Raw genomic sequence first — 16156 nt, forward strand, 5'->3', positions numbered from 1 at the left:
AGGAAAATAACTTAACACGAAATTTGTGACTTACTGTCGGCGTCGTAGCTCGATTGAAGCTTGAAATGAGCGCAATCCTTGCTCAACTCGCAGTAGCTGTTGAAAACGAGGACCTCCTTGTTCGAGAGCTTCAGCTCGCCCACGATAGCTACCGGATCGAACTTAGCGTTCAGGACGATTACCATGCCGGATTCGCCATCCTTCTCGCGAGTCAATTGCTGGCGAGTATACTTGAAGGAGGAGCTCTTCGTGTCCTCGCCTATCTTAAGATTGCCGTTTCCTTCGATGGTGATTTTACCGGCCTCGTCGCGTTTCTTGTAGTTTGTGCTGCGAATAAATCACGTATTTTAAATACATTCATTTTCTTCTTTTTCACGCATTATATTATCCCTTACGTTGTTTCATTCTAAATTTAAATTTCTCCTCAATTTTCTTTGTAAAATTGTTTGTAAAATTCTTTGTAAAATTTAGAGAAAGAATAAACAGCTACAGGTATTTCTAAATGTTCTAACGACTAAATATCCGGCGTCAAAATTAATATTCCCGTTTTTATTATTCTTTTATTCGAATAATATACAGATATTTTTATTAGATGATGAAAATAAATGTTTGTAATACTTTTTATAACGCCACGCGATCGATATTCTACATTTTCGGCTAAACCTAACCGCTTAACCCCTTTTTACGTTTTACGGTTCGATCGAGATGATTTCGATGAGACACGAATAAAAAGGACTGCGGCAGTTGGAATGTATTCTCGGAAACCACTTGAATTAATTTTAGCGAGTGAATCGATGAAATTACATAGCGGGGTGAACGGAGATACGATTTCTGTTGTATCTCTGATCTCCTTTAAAAACGACCTCGCGGCCTTTCGTTAATTACTTGCAGACATCTTCTATTCTTTGTTTTGTCACCACGTAAGCGATCGATCTTACGCGCAAGAGATATCCATATCGCTTTCAGAAAACATCGTTTAAAATTAGCAAGAATATCGACTTTAGCAGAAGCGACAGGATCGCTAAATAGGAGTCAGGATTGTTTAAGAAAGCGAATTGTAGATTTCCTGTGTTTCAAATGCAATCTCATCTTCACGCGCTCGTACATAGAAAAAACGATTTTGCGTCCATAAAATTTTAAGAAAATACAGATCTGGAAATAATTTTATTAGATTAAAATAATTAAAGGACATTCAAGTTGATTACTGGAATATAAAAATTTTTTACAGCATTGCTGAGTTTCTTATATAATTATTTTGATGACAATATTCTTTTTAGGTATTTCAGCAAAATCATTCTTTCCGTGTATAAATTATTTTCTCATCCAGATTAATTCCATTACAAGCTTTAAAATACGACATAGGATCATTGTTTCGAATTGTTGCATGAGTTCGGCACATTTCTGTATATGAAATGCAGCGTACCTTCCGGTTACAATGTTTTTGCCGTCGCTAGTGACAGTGATGATTATTCGCCTGCCGGTCTTGGCGGTAGGTTTGTTAGCGATTTCGGCGTGAATCTTACGATGCTTGAGCTTGTCGCTGTCCAAATTAATGTTAATCATGAAATTGTCGATGCCATTCAGATTGACGTGCGCGTCGGCAATGGCAAAGCCTTTCGGTGTCTCGACTTTCCATTCGCCTGAAAACAAATTTATTTAGCTCGTGTAACATTTAGAAGAATGTAAGGCGAACAATGTTACTTGTCTAAATAAAAATGTAACAATAAATATATATTATATTTTGCAGTAGAAAAAGTAAAAAACAGATAATTTAATATTGTTTTGCTTGAATTCAATGAAAATTACCTGTATATTCATGTTCACCAATTTTATTGAATTTCGAGAGTAATTCTGTTTTTCCCGCCGGAGAAGTGCTAATTATGTGTATCATCGGAGAGATGTTGCCGCTTTGAATTTCGCTCTTAAGCGTGTATTTTGTGTTGTCCAAAGTCAAGGCTGCATCAGTTTTTCTTAGTTGTCCATCCTTTTCTCTCTTCAAAGAAAAAAAAATTAAATACGAATGATAGATAGTTAGTGTCATCCTGCGGCAATCTTAGCGAGTGCCGTAAATTTTATTTTGCTTTAAACACCACGCTGCTTACGTTGCCAGCGGTAAACTATTATAAATGACGCAATGTGGAGAAGCACAAGGGAGCAATATCTGACCGGAATAATCCCGAGAGATTTGCACATAATTCAGTTAGCGAATCGTAATCAGTGACGGGAAGGATCTTAGTTTAAATCTTAAGTAAAAAGTTGTTACATATGAAGAATAATTAAAAGCATTGTAAAAACGGTACCTCGTGCTTGAGTTCAAGGTCGATACTATGCAGCTTCTCGTATGGGGTGGTGGCCTTGGCCTTTACATCGATGTGCGTTAAATCTCGATTGTATATGACGGGATTGAGCGCGAAAGTTATCTCCTTCTGATCATACTTGACGATTGTGTTGGTGATAAGAGTTGCCTTGTTATCATTAGGTTCGTACTTAAAATGATCCTTGAGAGAAATAGGCGGTATCTTGAGAATAGTCAGATCGAATTGCAAGTCGCTCTCATAAGAATGTTCGTAGTCATAGATTCCAGAGCTCTTGAAAGCTCCATCGAGCTTGATAGATTTATCGTCATTATAAGTGAGCGTCGTCGATTCTTTCAGACTAACGATACCGGTCGGTTCAGATTGGACCAGTAGATCGTGCGAGTAGTCGAACTTGATGTTACGTAATTTTTCTGACGGCAATATCAATTCCACGTTACCTTTGATCGTGCAGGGCTTGTCAATGTCATTGCCGGGAATGTAGTTTCCGGAACTCTGCGAACAATAATGCAAATTTACACATCTAGTTTTATAGACGCTTGCTACGCCTATATTCACAGGAGAGATATCAAAAAAGTTATTGCGCTTACCTTCAGTTGGAAGTCTTTGCCACAGGAAGAAGACCCTTTGTAGGACAGTTTGCCATTATCGTCCTCGGTAGATTCGTATTGCAGATTGAACGGTCGTGACATACGCGATCCTGACAGGTTTAAGTTGATCCCCTCGATTTTCTTGTGGCCATTGGTATCGACAAGTTTTTTTAGGCCTAAATCTAATTGCCCATTGTCACCATTCAAATCGACAGCCTTCAATTGTATGTTCTTTAGGAATGTGTACGTTTTCTCATCAAAGTCGGTAACGTCATCAACATATGTGAGTTTTCGCGATTTTCCGCCTTTAGATTCATGGTCTTCTAACTGACCATTCATGTGTATGGTATATTTTTGGTTTTCATTCTTCTTAGATGTACGTTTGAAATTAGCAACTAAGTAACGACCGCCCGGTAGTGTAACGTCTGTTCCGACGGTCAGCTCGCCCTCGTGTATGGTGCCATCTAACTTACCCTTGCCGTTCAGTTCAAACTTATGGTTTATTATCTCGATCACGTTCTTTGTATCTATAGCATTTTTCTTTATGTCATTTGCGGTGGATAGTTTGATACGTTTTTTCGGATCCTTCTCCGCATCAAGTAGAAACTCAAAGTTGCCATTGTGTTGCGTGCCGCTCACTGTCAAGTCGCCGGTTCCCTTGATCTTCCGATTGATCTTTGGCAAATCAATGTTGAGCTGCGCATTACCTTTGCCGTTCTGCATCGATATCTGTCCCGCGACGTTCAGGTAACTCTTCACGTTCAAGATCAAACTGCCTTGAGGATTCGCGCCTTGCTGCAACTTTAGTAGGAAATCGACGTATTTGACGTCACTGACAGTGACATACGCTTGCGACTGAATATTGGGACGCTCGACATTCAAACTGCCAAAAACTTTAACTTTTTTGTCGTCCAGCTTCAAGTCGCTATCCAGCTCAAAGTTTAAGTTTTTGTTATTCTTATCGTGATTGTATGTAACCAATGCATCGGCCTCATATTTACCTCCCGGTATAAGCTCGAGCTTGTTCTTGTATTTGCTTTTATGTGCATCAACAATCGTGCGCTTGGACTCTAATTTGATACTGTTCTGTAAGAGCTCGCCTTCGAATTCGATCTCATAGTCGCCTGCTTTGACTTTATTTTGTTCCGCGCACAGCTTTGAGCCAAACTTGAATTTTTCATAACCAATTTGAATCTCACCCTCGAGAGAATTAGGTTTAGCCTTGCCTGCGAGCTCCAACTTTAACTTCGCAGCTGGATACGAGATCTTGGTAGAGCTACCCACGACGAAGTTTTGCCCGTCTTTATTTGGTTTGGCGATAGCATGATGTTCGAGACTGAAACGATTTGTTTTGGAGTTCTGATCTGGACCGTGAATGAAGATCAGGTTGTATTTGTACTCGTAAACATCCTTTTCAAGTTCGGACTGGATGTTAAATCCAATATTGGGATCTTTCGATGGCAATGCCGAAGCGCTGATCGAATAGTAACGATTTTCTTTTTTCTTCCCTTGCAATTTGAGAGCGACGGATTCTTCGCCGTAACTCACTTTCATGTCTAAACCGGCGGTGTTTTCTGCAGATTGAACGTAACCGTCGAGACCGACAAACTTCTGACCACCCGCAACGAGGGCTACATTGTCGAATATGTATTTTTTATCGCCATCCTGATCGACCATTTCTACAGTACCTTGCACCTCATATTGCTGACCGCCGCGAGACGATTTCAGCCCGGACTTGGTATTCGCTAACTTCTCGATATGTTCTGGTATTTTATACTCCAAGATGGGCTTGTATTTTGCACCATTGGCTAAGAGACCGACGCGACCGTAATACTCCTGATTATCATTGTGCACGGTAACTGTGAGTGAACGCTCTTGAGGTTCTTCTTTTATTACTGCTTCAACAGAGGCTTTCTTGAAGGGAGAATCGAAAGATAGTTTAGCGTGTTTGTTGGGCTCGAGAGCAGCTTCACCAGTTAAAGACACACGTCTGTTTGTTTTACTGTTTGGCGTTTCTAGCAGAATCTCAAATGATCTAGACTTGAGTGATTTGTCATGATAGATTTTGAGGTGAACACTGGATAGGTCGATGTTCTCAGTAGTAATGCTGAATTTTGAAGGACCATTCAGAGGGAAGAGTGCTCTTTTTTGCGTCGACTCGATACCATCGTAAGGGAATTCTATGTGGCCACAAACTGTTATACCCAGAATACTGGACAACTGTTCGAAGCAATCTTTATATAATTTACCCTTACCGAATTTTGCAGCTTTGTAAGTATTCCCAGAACTCAGCAAGACTTCGCTATTAACACTAATTATTTCCTCTTTTTTCTTCGGTGTGCCAACCATTATATCGATACCTTTGCCATTCAATAATTTCACCGTCAAATCGATCGCCGTATCAGTATGCAATGTACTGACGAATTTCATACCCGATTCTACATCGAATCCTTTAACGACCATATTAGCAGAAACACGAATGGAGGCACTGGGCGCTAAGCCAAAGTGTATCTCAGCATTATCCGGGTTCTTTATGATAGCCGGAATATCTATCTTGCCGTGTGTTTTTATATGAACCACACTGGTACCGATCATGTCGAGAGAGAGAGCTGTACCTAGATTTGTCGGATAGATAACCTCTAAATCGAAGAACTGCATGTGACTCTGCAGATTGTGATCAAATTTCTTTATCTTGTTGATTCCATTTTCAAAGTTGTCGAATATCTTGTCGATGATGTATTCTGGCGTTAATTGCGCGGGATTACCGTCGTAAGTTAGATAGGCTAGTTCGACACCGAACAATTTAACGGATAGGTCGAAGTCAAACTGTTCATCTATTTCGTTATTCCTTAATTTCACATCCTTTGCGAATTTGTCAAGTTCTCCTTGTTTAACTTCACGCTTGCCACGTAATTTGCTGACTTTTTCTTTGATGTATTTAACGATGCTCTCTACATTATCTACTCCTTTGTCCACTAATTCGTCTACTTCATTGTCCGTCAAACGGCCCTTGGGTCCAAAGTAATGTTCGATCAATCTATCAAGATTCTCGACACGCGTATTGAGCTCAAAATAGTTAATGGATTTTGCGAATATCTCAGTGGTCAAGTTTATATTGATAGAGCGTGGCACGAAGCTATTCTGGCTGAAGATAACATCGCTCTGCACTGTGTCTCCAATACCACCTAAATTATATGACATTTCAGTGTTGAAGGAAAATTTGCGGAAGTCCTCTGGAAATTTGGTTCGCGGTTTGATCTGACTCAGATGTCTCTTCGCCTCGGCTTTAGTCGGATCAGCAGATGCTCGTAGATTACGCAAATGACTTTGGATAAACGATCCAACCTGATTGACGGTTTCCTTATCTAAAGTCTCCTTGAGTCCGCTAACGACGTGCTGACAGGGGCAGGCGACCAAAGATAGATAAGATTTAATTCTGATCTCACTGTCCTCCTCATGATCAGCCAAGACCTTCAGAAGAATATTTTTCCATTTCATAGAGCAGCGAGTAGGCAAACTTTCAATCGCGCTAACTCTGACTCGATTACGGACGTTCTTGTCTTCAGCAATGCTAGCCAATTTCTGTAGAGTACCATCATCGAGATATTGAGTATTACCCAGCGCCTTTAAAGCCGAAACTATAAGATTTTCCTGTTCTCTGGTCTTTGCTTTGCCATTGCCGACTTTCTCACGAATCTTGTGAATGGCTTGCTTGACTTCAGCTACGTTCTCACAATTATGCTCTTGGCAGTGTCTACCGATTACCTGACCGATTCCAAGATAACCAAGACGCGGTAAGTTTGGCTGATCAAGAAGAGAAGTAATGGCAGTTACTGACGGTAGGTTCACATGATCGACAAGAGCGAGACTCGCGTAGAACATGAGAGTTTGGACGCCAGTAAGTTCATGACTCTTTAATAAGTCTACGACCACCTCTGCGGCTTCGCCGCTTCCAGTACGAAAGAGACCGTCCAGAAAGATTTTCTTGTCCAGGACCTTATCGAAACCATTACCATTTTTCACTTTCTGATAAATCGCGAAAATGTCGTTCTTGCTGCTAAGGCGAAGAACTTTGACGAACTGTGCAAATTTTTCCGCCGCATCATGCTTTACGCTGTCGTGCTCTTCGGCGCTTGCTGCCTTCAAGGCTGCGGCGATGTTGTCGGCTGACGATTTGACGACAGGATGTGGCGCTTCGAAGATCAGGGATTTCGGCTCGGAAACTGGGGCGTTCGGGCTATCACCCTTCTCACCTTTAAGTGTCAGAGTGGTTTGTACGATCGTCTTAGCGCCAATGTCTCCGTTGCTCCAGGGTTTCAACTTGTATGTTTCGACCGAGGTCGCTTTGTTCAGGATACCTCGCTTGAAACGTTGCTCAATCTTTTGATGTGATGACAACAATGGAGTTGATTGAGTGTCAGATTTCTGAGATTCGTAGATTGCAGACACAGGACCAATCCTAATACTCTCACGATGAGAACAACGAAGCAGATCCCTCTCCTTATGAATGACCAATGAGTCACCGTCTTTGTGGAAAGAGAAATCAGTCGGACAGCCGCCGAGCACGTCGATCTAAATATAGCAAATTTTGTTACATTGGCATAATTCTATACTAGAGTTTCATGAATAAATCTCAAGATATACCTCATGATGAGTTGTAGAGCCAGATTCTTGTATGATAGCTGATTGGAATAAGGAAGTGACCGCTCTCTTGATGTTGAGAGACGCTTGTGAGTCACCGACTTCGGTACAAACTTCTGTATCGATATGGCCGTCGTGATAGTTGAATTGTAACGCATGTTTTTCAACATCTGGCAGCGATATTGACTATAAAGTAACATACATATATTTTTACACGCTTACACTCCTTTCATTGTATCGCAATATGTAAAATAAACTTTATCTTTATCTTTATGTTCGTGATTTATATGAAAAAAATAAGAATGTGAAATTTTATATCATGAAACTAGAGTATAATAATTTAATGTTTATAGATAATAGTAAATTTTATATAATTGAATACGAATCATATAAACTATCATAGATTAATTTTCATTGAGAGCAATCAATTAAAAATTTTTATTATTTAAGGGAGGTTATTAAGCGGAATTAAAAGTTTTCTTTCATATTTCTAAAAAAAGTCGAAATCACATCTTCGGATCTCATATATTTCTACATTATTTTAATTTCTATTGTAATTCTTTCCTTGTATATTTATTTTTTGCAATGTTTATTCTTAAAGAAACTTAACTGGCTAATTTAATACTAAAAGACCGTAAAATTACATATTAATTACATATTTTAAGTATTAAAAATGTGTTGTTCAATGCTTTTAATACTGTAAGTAATTAATTATTCTCTTTTAATAATAAATTGGTCAATATTAGATTTCTATAAAGCATAGATATTTTAAGAATACGTGACGTAAGGACAAATAAAAAAATACTTACGGCTCCATTAATTTGTACGCCCTTCAATCGGATCTGTCGAATGCAATCAGGTTTCACTGACAATTCAACAGTACCTTTCAACTTCAAAGTAGCGTCACCTTGAGCATCGGGGACCGATGTTACAGACGTTCCTTCTAAATCGTATATGTATGTGTGTCCTTCTTGATAGCCTTTACCTCCATGCACTGAAGAAAAATCAAATTTATTCAATGAGATTTTTTAAAAATAATTATGACAGATTTTTTTCATAACTTTTAATAATATACTTACTTCCATGGCAGCCGACTGTACACTTATCTATAATAAAAAGAAAATTATGTGTCAATTTTTAGTAACAATTTTAAAAGTATAATTATCTAACAAAATATTAATATAAATATCATTTATATTAATTTTATTTTAAAATGACACGACCTGTATGATAGAAGGAATGGGAAACGTTAATTATTTCTTTCTTTTTTTACACTAATCAGAAATGTGTTTGCAGAAAAATATAACAAAAGGAATTATAAAACACATATACAAAAACAAAAGAATAACATTTTTTTAATATTAACCTAACATTACTTTAATTTTGAGATTCCAACAATTTTTTGTTGGAATTCGAACTCAAGCGGAAAAAAAGACGGGCCACAATCTATTATGCTTGACGTACAGATTACGTCGATAAAAATATATTTATGCATCGAATGAACTCGGTGCTAGGGTCGAACGTTGATAACGTGTTAATCGTGACTTTCTTGACCCTGGACCATGGAACTCTCATTTTTGTTCGATAGAGAGTGCGGTGCCCGCGGACCTGCAGTTTAATGAGTGCCACTAGTTTTACCCTTTAACATTTAAATTGATTCGAACTAAACTGAAATGATTTTTTAAACGGGAGTTATAAAAGGCAACGTATCAATCAAGGTAGTATTTGTAGTAATTTGACATTTACGTTATGCTCTTTTTAGTTCGACAAATTTTTCAATTTAGATGAATTTTAAGTTATATAAAAGAGTCATTTATTACATTATGCTCAGCTTTAAATATAAATATGTATGTATTCAATATGAAACAATTTTCGAATATTTAGATGACATTTATTTTATTATAACGTAACATAATTAAACACATTAATTTTGCATTAGATATTACGAAGAATAATCAATAAATAACTAATATTGATAATTGTTAATGTTGCGCACTGGTCTTTATCTCTAATCTTTACTTTATCTCGTTTTTACATTCGGGAAAACAACATTAACGGCAAAATTATGCATGAAGCACAAACAAGACACGACAGATATACAAATAAAGTTGACTAAGTACGCGCAAAAATTTATTTTTTTACAGAATGTTGATAATGTGTATAATTAAATAAAAAAAAGATTGTATTCCATTAAGAACCAATTGGTACGTTTTATTACTAATTGATATAATATCCATATCAACTTACATTTTCGAATTAAAAAACAAACTATTGAGTAAATAATGTGTGAAGAAATAACGGATATCATTAAGCAACTATGACGGAAGTTTAAAGTTCACAAATATCATGAAAACATTAATATCAATTTTACTAGACATATCATATATATAGATCTATTTCGCAATTTATATCATAAATAAATAAAAACCTTGGTTTTTAATGAATAAATAAATAAATATCAAAAAACATTTTAAAATATTATTTCTATGCATAACCTTTTTGCAGAAAGGAAATACATTAATTTATTTTATTTATATTTATTTCTATATATTTGTGCAATTATTCGTCTTATTTGTTATATTTGTTACTTCAATTATTTTTAAAATTTTAAAGTTCTACTTTTTTCTTGAGTTCTATTTCTCTTAAAATTGACACGGAGTCGAAGTTGTTCGATTTTCTTTAGAAGTATATCTAATGTACTACTACATAAATTGTAAATTGTGTAAATTAAGAAAAAATATACTTACAAATAAATTTTTCAATAATAAGATTAGAAATAAGATCGTTTATATATATATATAACTTTTTCATTAACGATAGATTACGAGTCAGACAGATTACAGCTAAATATTACTCAATATCTTATTAAGATTAATCGTAGCGACAAACAAGCATACATACAACGTTTTCAGCGCACTTTATACTGAGTTACATAATTGTTTGCTCAAAAACAAAAACTCTAATTGAGTAAAATTAATTTGTGTGATTCGATCAAAATGTTCAACTCTACAAAAATAGCAGAACAAACAGTAGAAAACAAAAAAGCGAGTTATGTAATCGTATTTATTTACTTGTACGACAATTAGAGTTTTAGAGTTGAAGCGATCAAAATATTTCGCAGCGGAAACAGTTAAATCTAATCTTCACAATTTGTCTAGAAATGTATACCATTGCATATGAAGAATAGAGGACTAGAAGTCCGGTTTTTCCCAAACACTTTCCCGTACTCTTTTTTAAGCTGGATGTCCGAGGATTAATTTTACTTAGAGTTTTTGTCGAGCAAATAATTATGTAACTCAATATAAAGTGCATTGAAAACGTTGTATGCTTGTTTTTCGCTACGATTAATCTTAATAAAATATTGAGTAATATTTAGCTGTAATCTATCTGACTCGTAATCTATCGTTAATGAAAAAGTTTACTTAAGTTAGATCTGGTCACCCTAATAAAGAAACTCTACTAACAATAAGAATTTTTTCTTGTTGCTAAGAAAAAGCATAATTCTTTTAATAAATGAGAAAAAATATATTAATTAATTTTTTCTAGAAGAATGATGTGATTAGAGACACAATAAATAAGAATATTCAGATTACACTTTATTTAGACGATGACGTAAGAAAAAGGAGAGAGAGAGAGAGAGAGAAAGAGAGAGAGAGAGAGAGAGAGAGAGAGAGAGAGAGAGAGAGAGTAAAATAATAGTGACCGAATAAATGAAGAGAAAAAGAGATAGATGAGGTGTAACAAGAGAAAGGGGAAGCGTTCCTTCAATAGGGACAAAGATGTAACAAAGGGATAAAGAACGACGCGTGCGAAAAGAGAAAGAGGAAGAGGTGGAGGAAAGTGGAAGTTGCACGCGAGAATAGACTAAAAGAAGGATAAATCTATTCGGTGAAGATGTACATTGTTTCTCTACAATGATGCTGTGAACAATCGCCTTTTGCTAATTGTCATTATTTTGATGACAATCTATAAGTTCGTTGAAATTTTCATGCATTCCCCTTTTATTATCGTTGGATTATTATCATTGGAATTTCACAATTTATCTAGAAGAAATCCGATACGAAGAAAATCCTTTGAAATTGTATTAGCACTTTTATTTTTCTTCATTGCTTCTTATCTTCCGCTTTTCTATATTATTTACCCTTTGATTTGAAATCAAGTTTTTCCGAGCGATAAACAAGATATTTATAGAAACGGCTGATTATTTTTAGATATAATCGATTAAACATTTTGTAAATTATTCTATAGATACATAGATAAACTTATTTTATCTGTATATTTAGATAGATTTTAATAAAATTTTTATTTAAATTTGTTGAAAAAATATTTTGGAAATTAAAGAAATAATATTATTTAAATTTTTTTATAATTTGAATTTCTTTTCAGAAAAATTCTTTTCTTTCCATCTCGAAATTATACGAATATACGCAGTAACACACAATTCCTGAATCCAATTTAATTATGCTCTTTAAATGTTATTTTGTCTGAATAATGCAACGCCGACAGATGTATAGTAGATACAACATGAAACATACCGGCGTGCTTAGAGAGAGACTCTCGCCGGGATTTTGCCGTAATCTAACAATTGCAACCATAATTTCTCGCGTTGCTTGCTCCCCAATGTGCGCTGCATGATTAGAGGTGCTTCGTTCTCGTTATATTACTTAAACGTATGCATTATGCAAATTTACGGTGAACGACAGAGAATATCCATTTTCATATTTCATACTCAGGGGCGCTGTATCTTTCTTGCATTATTTCATAGCGTGTTTAAACGTCGATCCTTCTCCTCGATGAACCCGTATTCTCTGTTCGTATTTTTAACCCGACAATCGCGTTTCCATTTCTCGCATACAGGCGCGCCATTGTAATCATTTATCACAGAATTTAATGCGCCTTCAATGGCCGTTGAGTGACTCGATATAATGGGGAGATGTTGCAGTTGTAGGAATATTTATAATAATATGAAAAAAATCTAGTTCTCGCGGCATTGTTTCTATTTTCCAGCGTTTCGGAAAAAATACGGCGACCGCGTAGCCGAGTTAATTGGAAAAACGTATCATCACGCCGGCAGAAAGTGACGATCGCAATCGGATTTCGCTCGATGCCATTTTGCTTGGAATAAGAGTGTCGCGGAGAGAACCGACGATGTCCCGTATCGTTTATATGCTCCCTTTACGTACTTTAAAGCGCGGCGGTGAAAGAACGTTTGTTACGTCGCAACGGTCAGATCGGATCTATTTTACTGGGATGTAGGGACGTCAGATCAATTTACCAAATGTCCGGTCGAACACGGGGGACCTGTAATCGTTTCAATGATATGGACCTCGTTCCGAGCACCGATACGCCATACGCAAACTCTTTAACCACTATTTCGTTTATACTTCTAGAGTGCAAGATAATTCCGCGTTTCGTCTCGATCGAGTTCCGCTCCTTCGCAAACTTCGTTAATTGCTTCCATCATTAGAAATGTGATAGTATATTCATGCTGTAAGCGATATTGATTATCGAGTCCTATCATTTTTGAACTTAGCCTGCGGCATACGATGTATGTTTTAAAATTCTGCGTTCTGTGATGCATTTTAGTAATTTACTTAAATGAAAGCAATCTAGCAGAAAAAAGCATCGTGTTCCACAGGCTTTATTTTAACCGATAATTTATTTGCATGTGAAAACAAGAAAATGTAAGTAATATAATAAGAAGCTAATTGCAATTAAAAAATCACAATTAAATATAATTTATAAACAGACATTTCGAACACGAGATCATTATCAAGCTTAGCAAATTTAAACTGAGATATGTAGATTCTTGATATAAATATTAATTGTAATTAGCTTGCTCGCTATTGTATTATTTGATTTTTAATTATTGGAATCGTTTCTTTATTATAATTAATTTAAAAAAATGTATTACGAGTCTCATAATTTTACATTCAACACGCGGTAACATAAGTTCGAAAGTAAATGCCTAACTTCTGGAAAGTCTTGTATTCGAGACATTTCGTAAAAAAAGGTCATAAATGATCTCGTTATGTGTCTCGTGTGACTGTTTAATGTACATATATATGTTAGTGCATATATATATTAATATGCACTAATGCAGGCGACTACTTAAGATTAGCTCGAACAACACTAATTACAGAAAGAAATATATAAAGACATGATAAAGTTATCAATGGTATAACGGGAATTATTTTTCATATCGAGTTTGAGAGAGTAAAAATATAAAATCGACTATTACAGAATAAGCAATATTTTATCGCCAGCTCCCTGCCGGATGGAATAATAATAATCTGTAACTAACCGGTGGATCGTACATTTATTTTTATTCATATTCTATACACGAATATATTTGTAAATTAATATCACTTTCGTTACGTTTATTTAAAAAAGAGCACGCTAAAAAGTTCATTCATATCATTACTTATTCGCTGTAATTTTGCAGAAAATTAAAGAATTGATTTACCGTATATCTTTCGCAAATTACTTCACTGATCATTACATTTTGCTTGAAACATAATTCAATTCTAAAACGTTCTTGTTAATGGAAACCTCCATCATTCTTTTCCTTTATTCCGGTATTGTAATCGAACAAACAATTTTCTTTAATCTTCTTCTAATAAGAAAGCATTAAACACGTTCACCGATAAAAAGTTCCATACTTCATTCACAAACATAAAAGAAACACGCGCGCGAAGATGTCGATTTCGATTATTAATTAAAATCTGGAATAAAATGTAATTTAGCAGAAAATGAAAAATTATATGTCGATAATGCAAATAAAATCATGTCAATGAATGAATTACCGCCGCTAAAGATGATAAAAGAAACAGAATTTTGCACAGAAGACCAGCATTCTTTCTTCGCTATTACAAGGAAGATTAAGATGAATCTAATGTCATATCAAGTAAATACGTCACGATAGCTACGTCAAAGATAAATTTTCATTAATCACAATTATAATAAATGAATACATAAAAAAGAAGAACATTGTTATCTATAGTTTTTTTTCGCGTTAATTACCAATGGAATAATGGTGCAGATAAAGTTTCTACAAATTATTAATCTTTCGAGATTCTGTAATTCACGAAAATATCATGGATTTCGACATCCATTCGCGACGATAATCTCTATCCTTGACACAGCGAGTAACCTTATGATATTCAAACCTGACCGCGCCGGGCGCGTTGACCCTTTCTATCAACACTCGCACATTAATCTTTAATTTGATAGAAAAATTAAGACTTATCGAAGTCATCCGGTCTTCTTGAAAGATCCACAAGGGAGAACGTGCTTTAAATCTTTATATTTGAGTGTTGAACGTGCAACTAGACGCCAACTTTACGAGCGCCCTTAGAAATATCAATAATTTAATCATAACGTTATACTGCAATACGAGATACAACTATAATACTGATGTGAATATCGTAAATCAGTATTATTATGATATCAAAATAGAATCGCTCGAAGGAACAATCCGAAAGAAAAAGAAATAAAATCTCATATATTGTTTATCACTAAAATAATGATGCTTGTACAAAAATATTGTATTAATTATATATTATGATAATTCCTTTTATTCAATTCATAAACAATTCAAATTAAATGTTTAATGAGTACATTTATAATTAGTTCTTGGAAACTATTCTTGGAAAGTAAGGAATATTACTTATAGATATATTGTTTTGTAATTTGCGTACACAAAGTTTCTTTTTTCTCGTTCTGAACGTGTTCAACTATTCTATTTCCTTAACTATTTTATATCGATGGAAGTATGAAAGTTACAAAGTTAAAACTAAAAACTCTGCATTCTTTTCAGTAGAATCTATAAGAATATTTATGTATTGCCTTACACACGAGATCTATCCTCAATACATTTACTTAGTTCTTTTTCTCAATATGTATTATCATTTTTCAATCGAGGAAAGTTTTCTATTTAGGAAAAGGAATCGGTACTTCCTCGGTCTTATAACTTTTATGCTTCTGTGAAGAATAGAAAGCTTCATTGAAGAATAGAAAGAACACGAATGTGCGCGCGCGCGCATGTGTGTGTGTGTGAGAGAGAGAGAGAGAGAGAAAAAGAAAAAAGAGAGAAAGAAAGAGAGAGAGGACAGCTGTCCAGCTCTTTAGAGAGTAAATCATAAAATATTGGAGTACTTTGCAGAAAGGGGATGAACGACGAAGTCCGTTTTACTTTTTCCGCTTTACTTACTGCCTGAGGCGTCGACCGCCAGGAAGAGAAGGAGACAGCCGGCGAAGACGGCCGCTCTCGCGAGCCCCATGGCTTTCTCTCCCCGAGAACCGCAAACTACTTTAACACTACTCTCGCACAATCAGCGATGACACGATCGGCGGCCACGGGCGAATACAAAAAGCGTCTGCGCTTTTCTTCGTGCGTGCTTTTATGCTCTCGCAGCTCCCCACCCGTGCTTATAAATCTTTCCTATGCATGTTGGACCACTCGTACATATGTCCGCTCCCCGGGCCCGAGGCTCCACCATTACCACCACGACGCAAGAGATAAAGAGATCTCTACTCGCACTAAGCATTGACGGAGAAAAAGACTTATCAAAATTTTCCTACCGTCTATGGAAGATTAGACCAGAACGA

The 16156-nt window shown here is 35.8% G+C and overlaps 1 protein-coding gene across 1 annotated transcript in view; it reads right to left on the reverse strand.

The window, feature by feature from the left end:
- LOC108687600 (apolipophorins) overlaps positions 1-15915 on the reverse strand; it is a 28118-nt gene extending 12203 nt beyond the window's left edge. The window contains exons 1-9 of the mRNA XM_018193455.1: positions 15759-15915; positions 8626-8652; positions 8356-8540; positions 7550-7732; positions 2906-7477; positions 2301-2810; positions 1807-1993; positions 1424-1640; positions 35-327 (exon numbers count right to left, since the gene is read on the reverse strand). Of these exons, the coding sequence (XP_018048944.1) occupies positions 35-327; positions 1424-1640; positions 1807-1993; positions 2301-2810; positions 2906-7477; positions 7550-7732; positions 8356-8540; positions 8626-8652; positions 15759-15828 (6244 nt within the window). The 5' untranslated portion in view covers positions 15829-15915. The remainder of the gene's footprint in view (positions 1-34; positions 328-1423; positions 1641-1806; positions 1994-2300; positions 2811-2905; positions 7478-7549; positions 7733-8355; positions 8541-8625; positions 8653-15758) is intronic.
- Positions 15916-16156: the final 241 nt, after the last annotated feature.

Source organism: Atta colombica, unplaced genomic scaffold (assembly GCF_001594045.1).
Source record: "Atta colombica isolate Treedump-2 unplaced genomic scaffold, Acol1.0 scaffold102, whole genome shotgun sequence".
Taxonomy (NCBI): domain Eukaryota; kingdom Metazoa; phylum Arthropoda; class Insecta; order Hymenoptera; family Formicidae; genus Atta; species Atta colombica.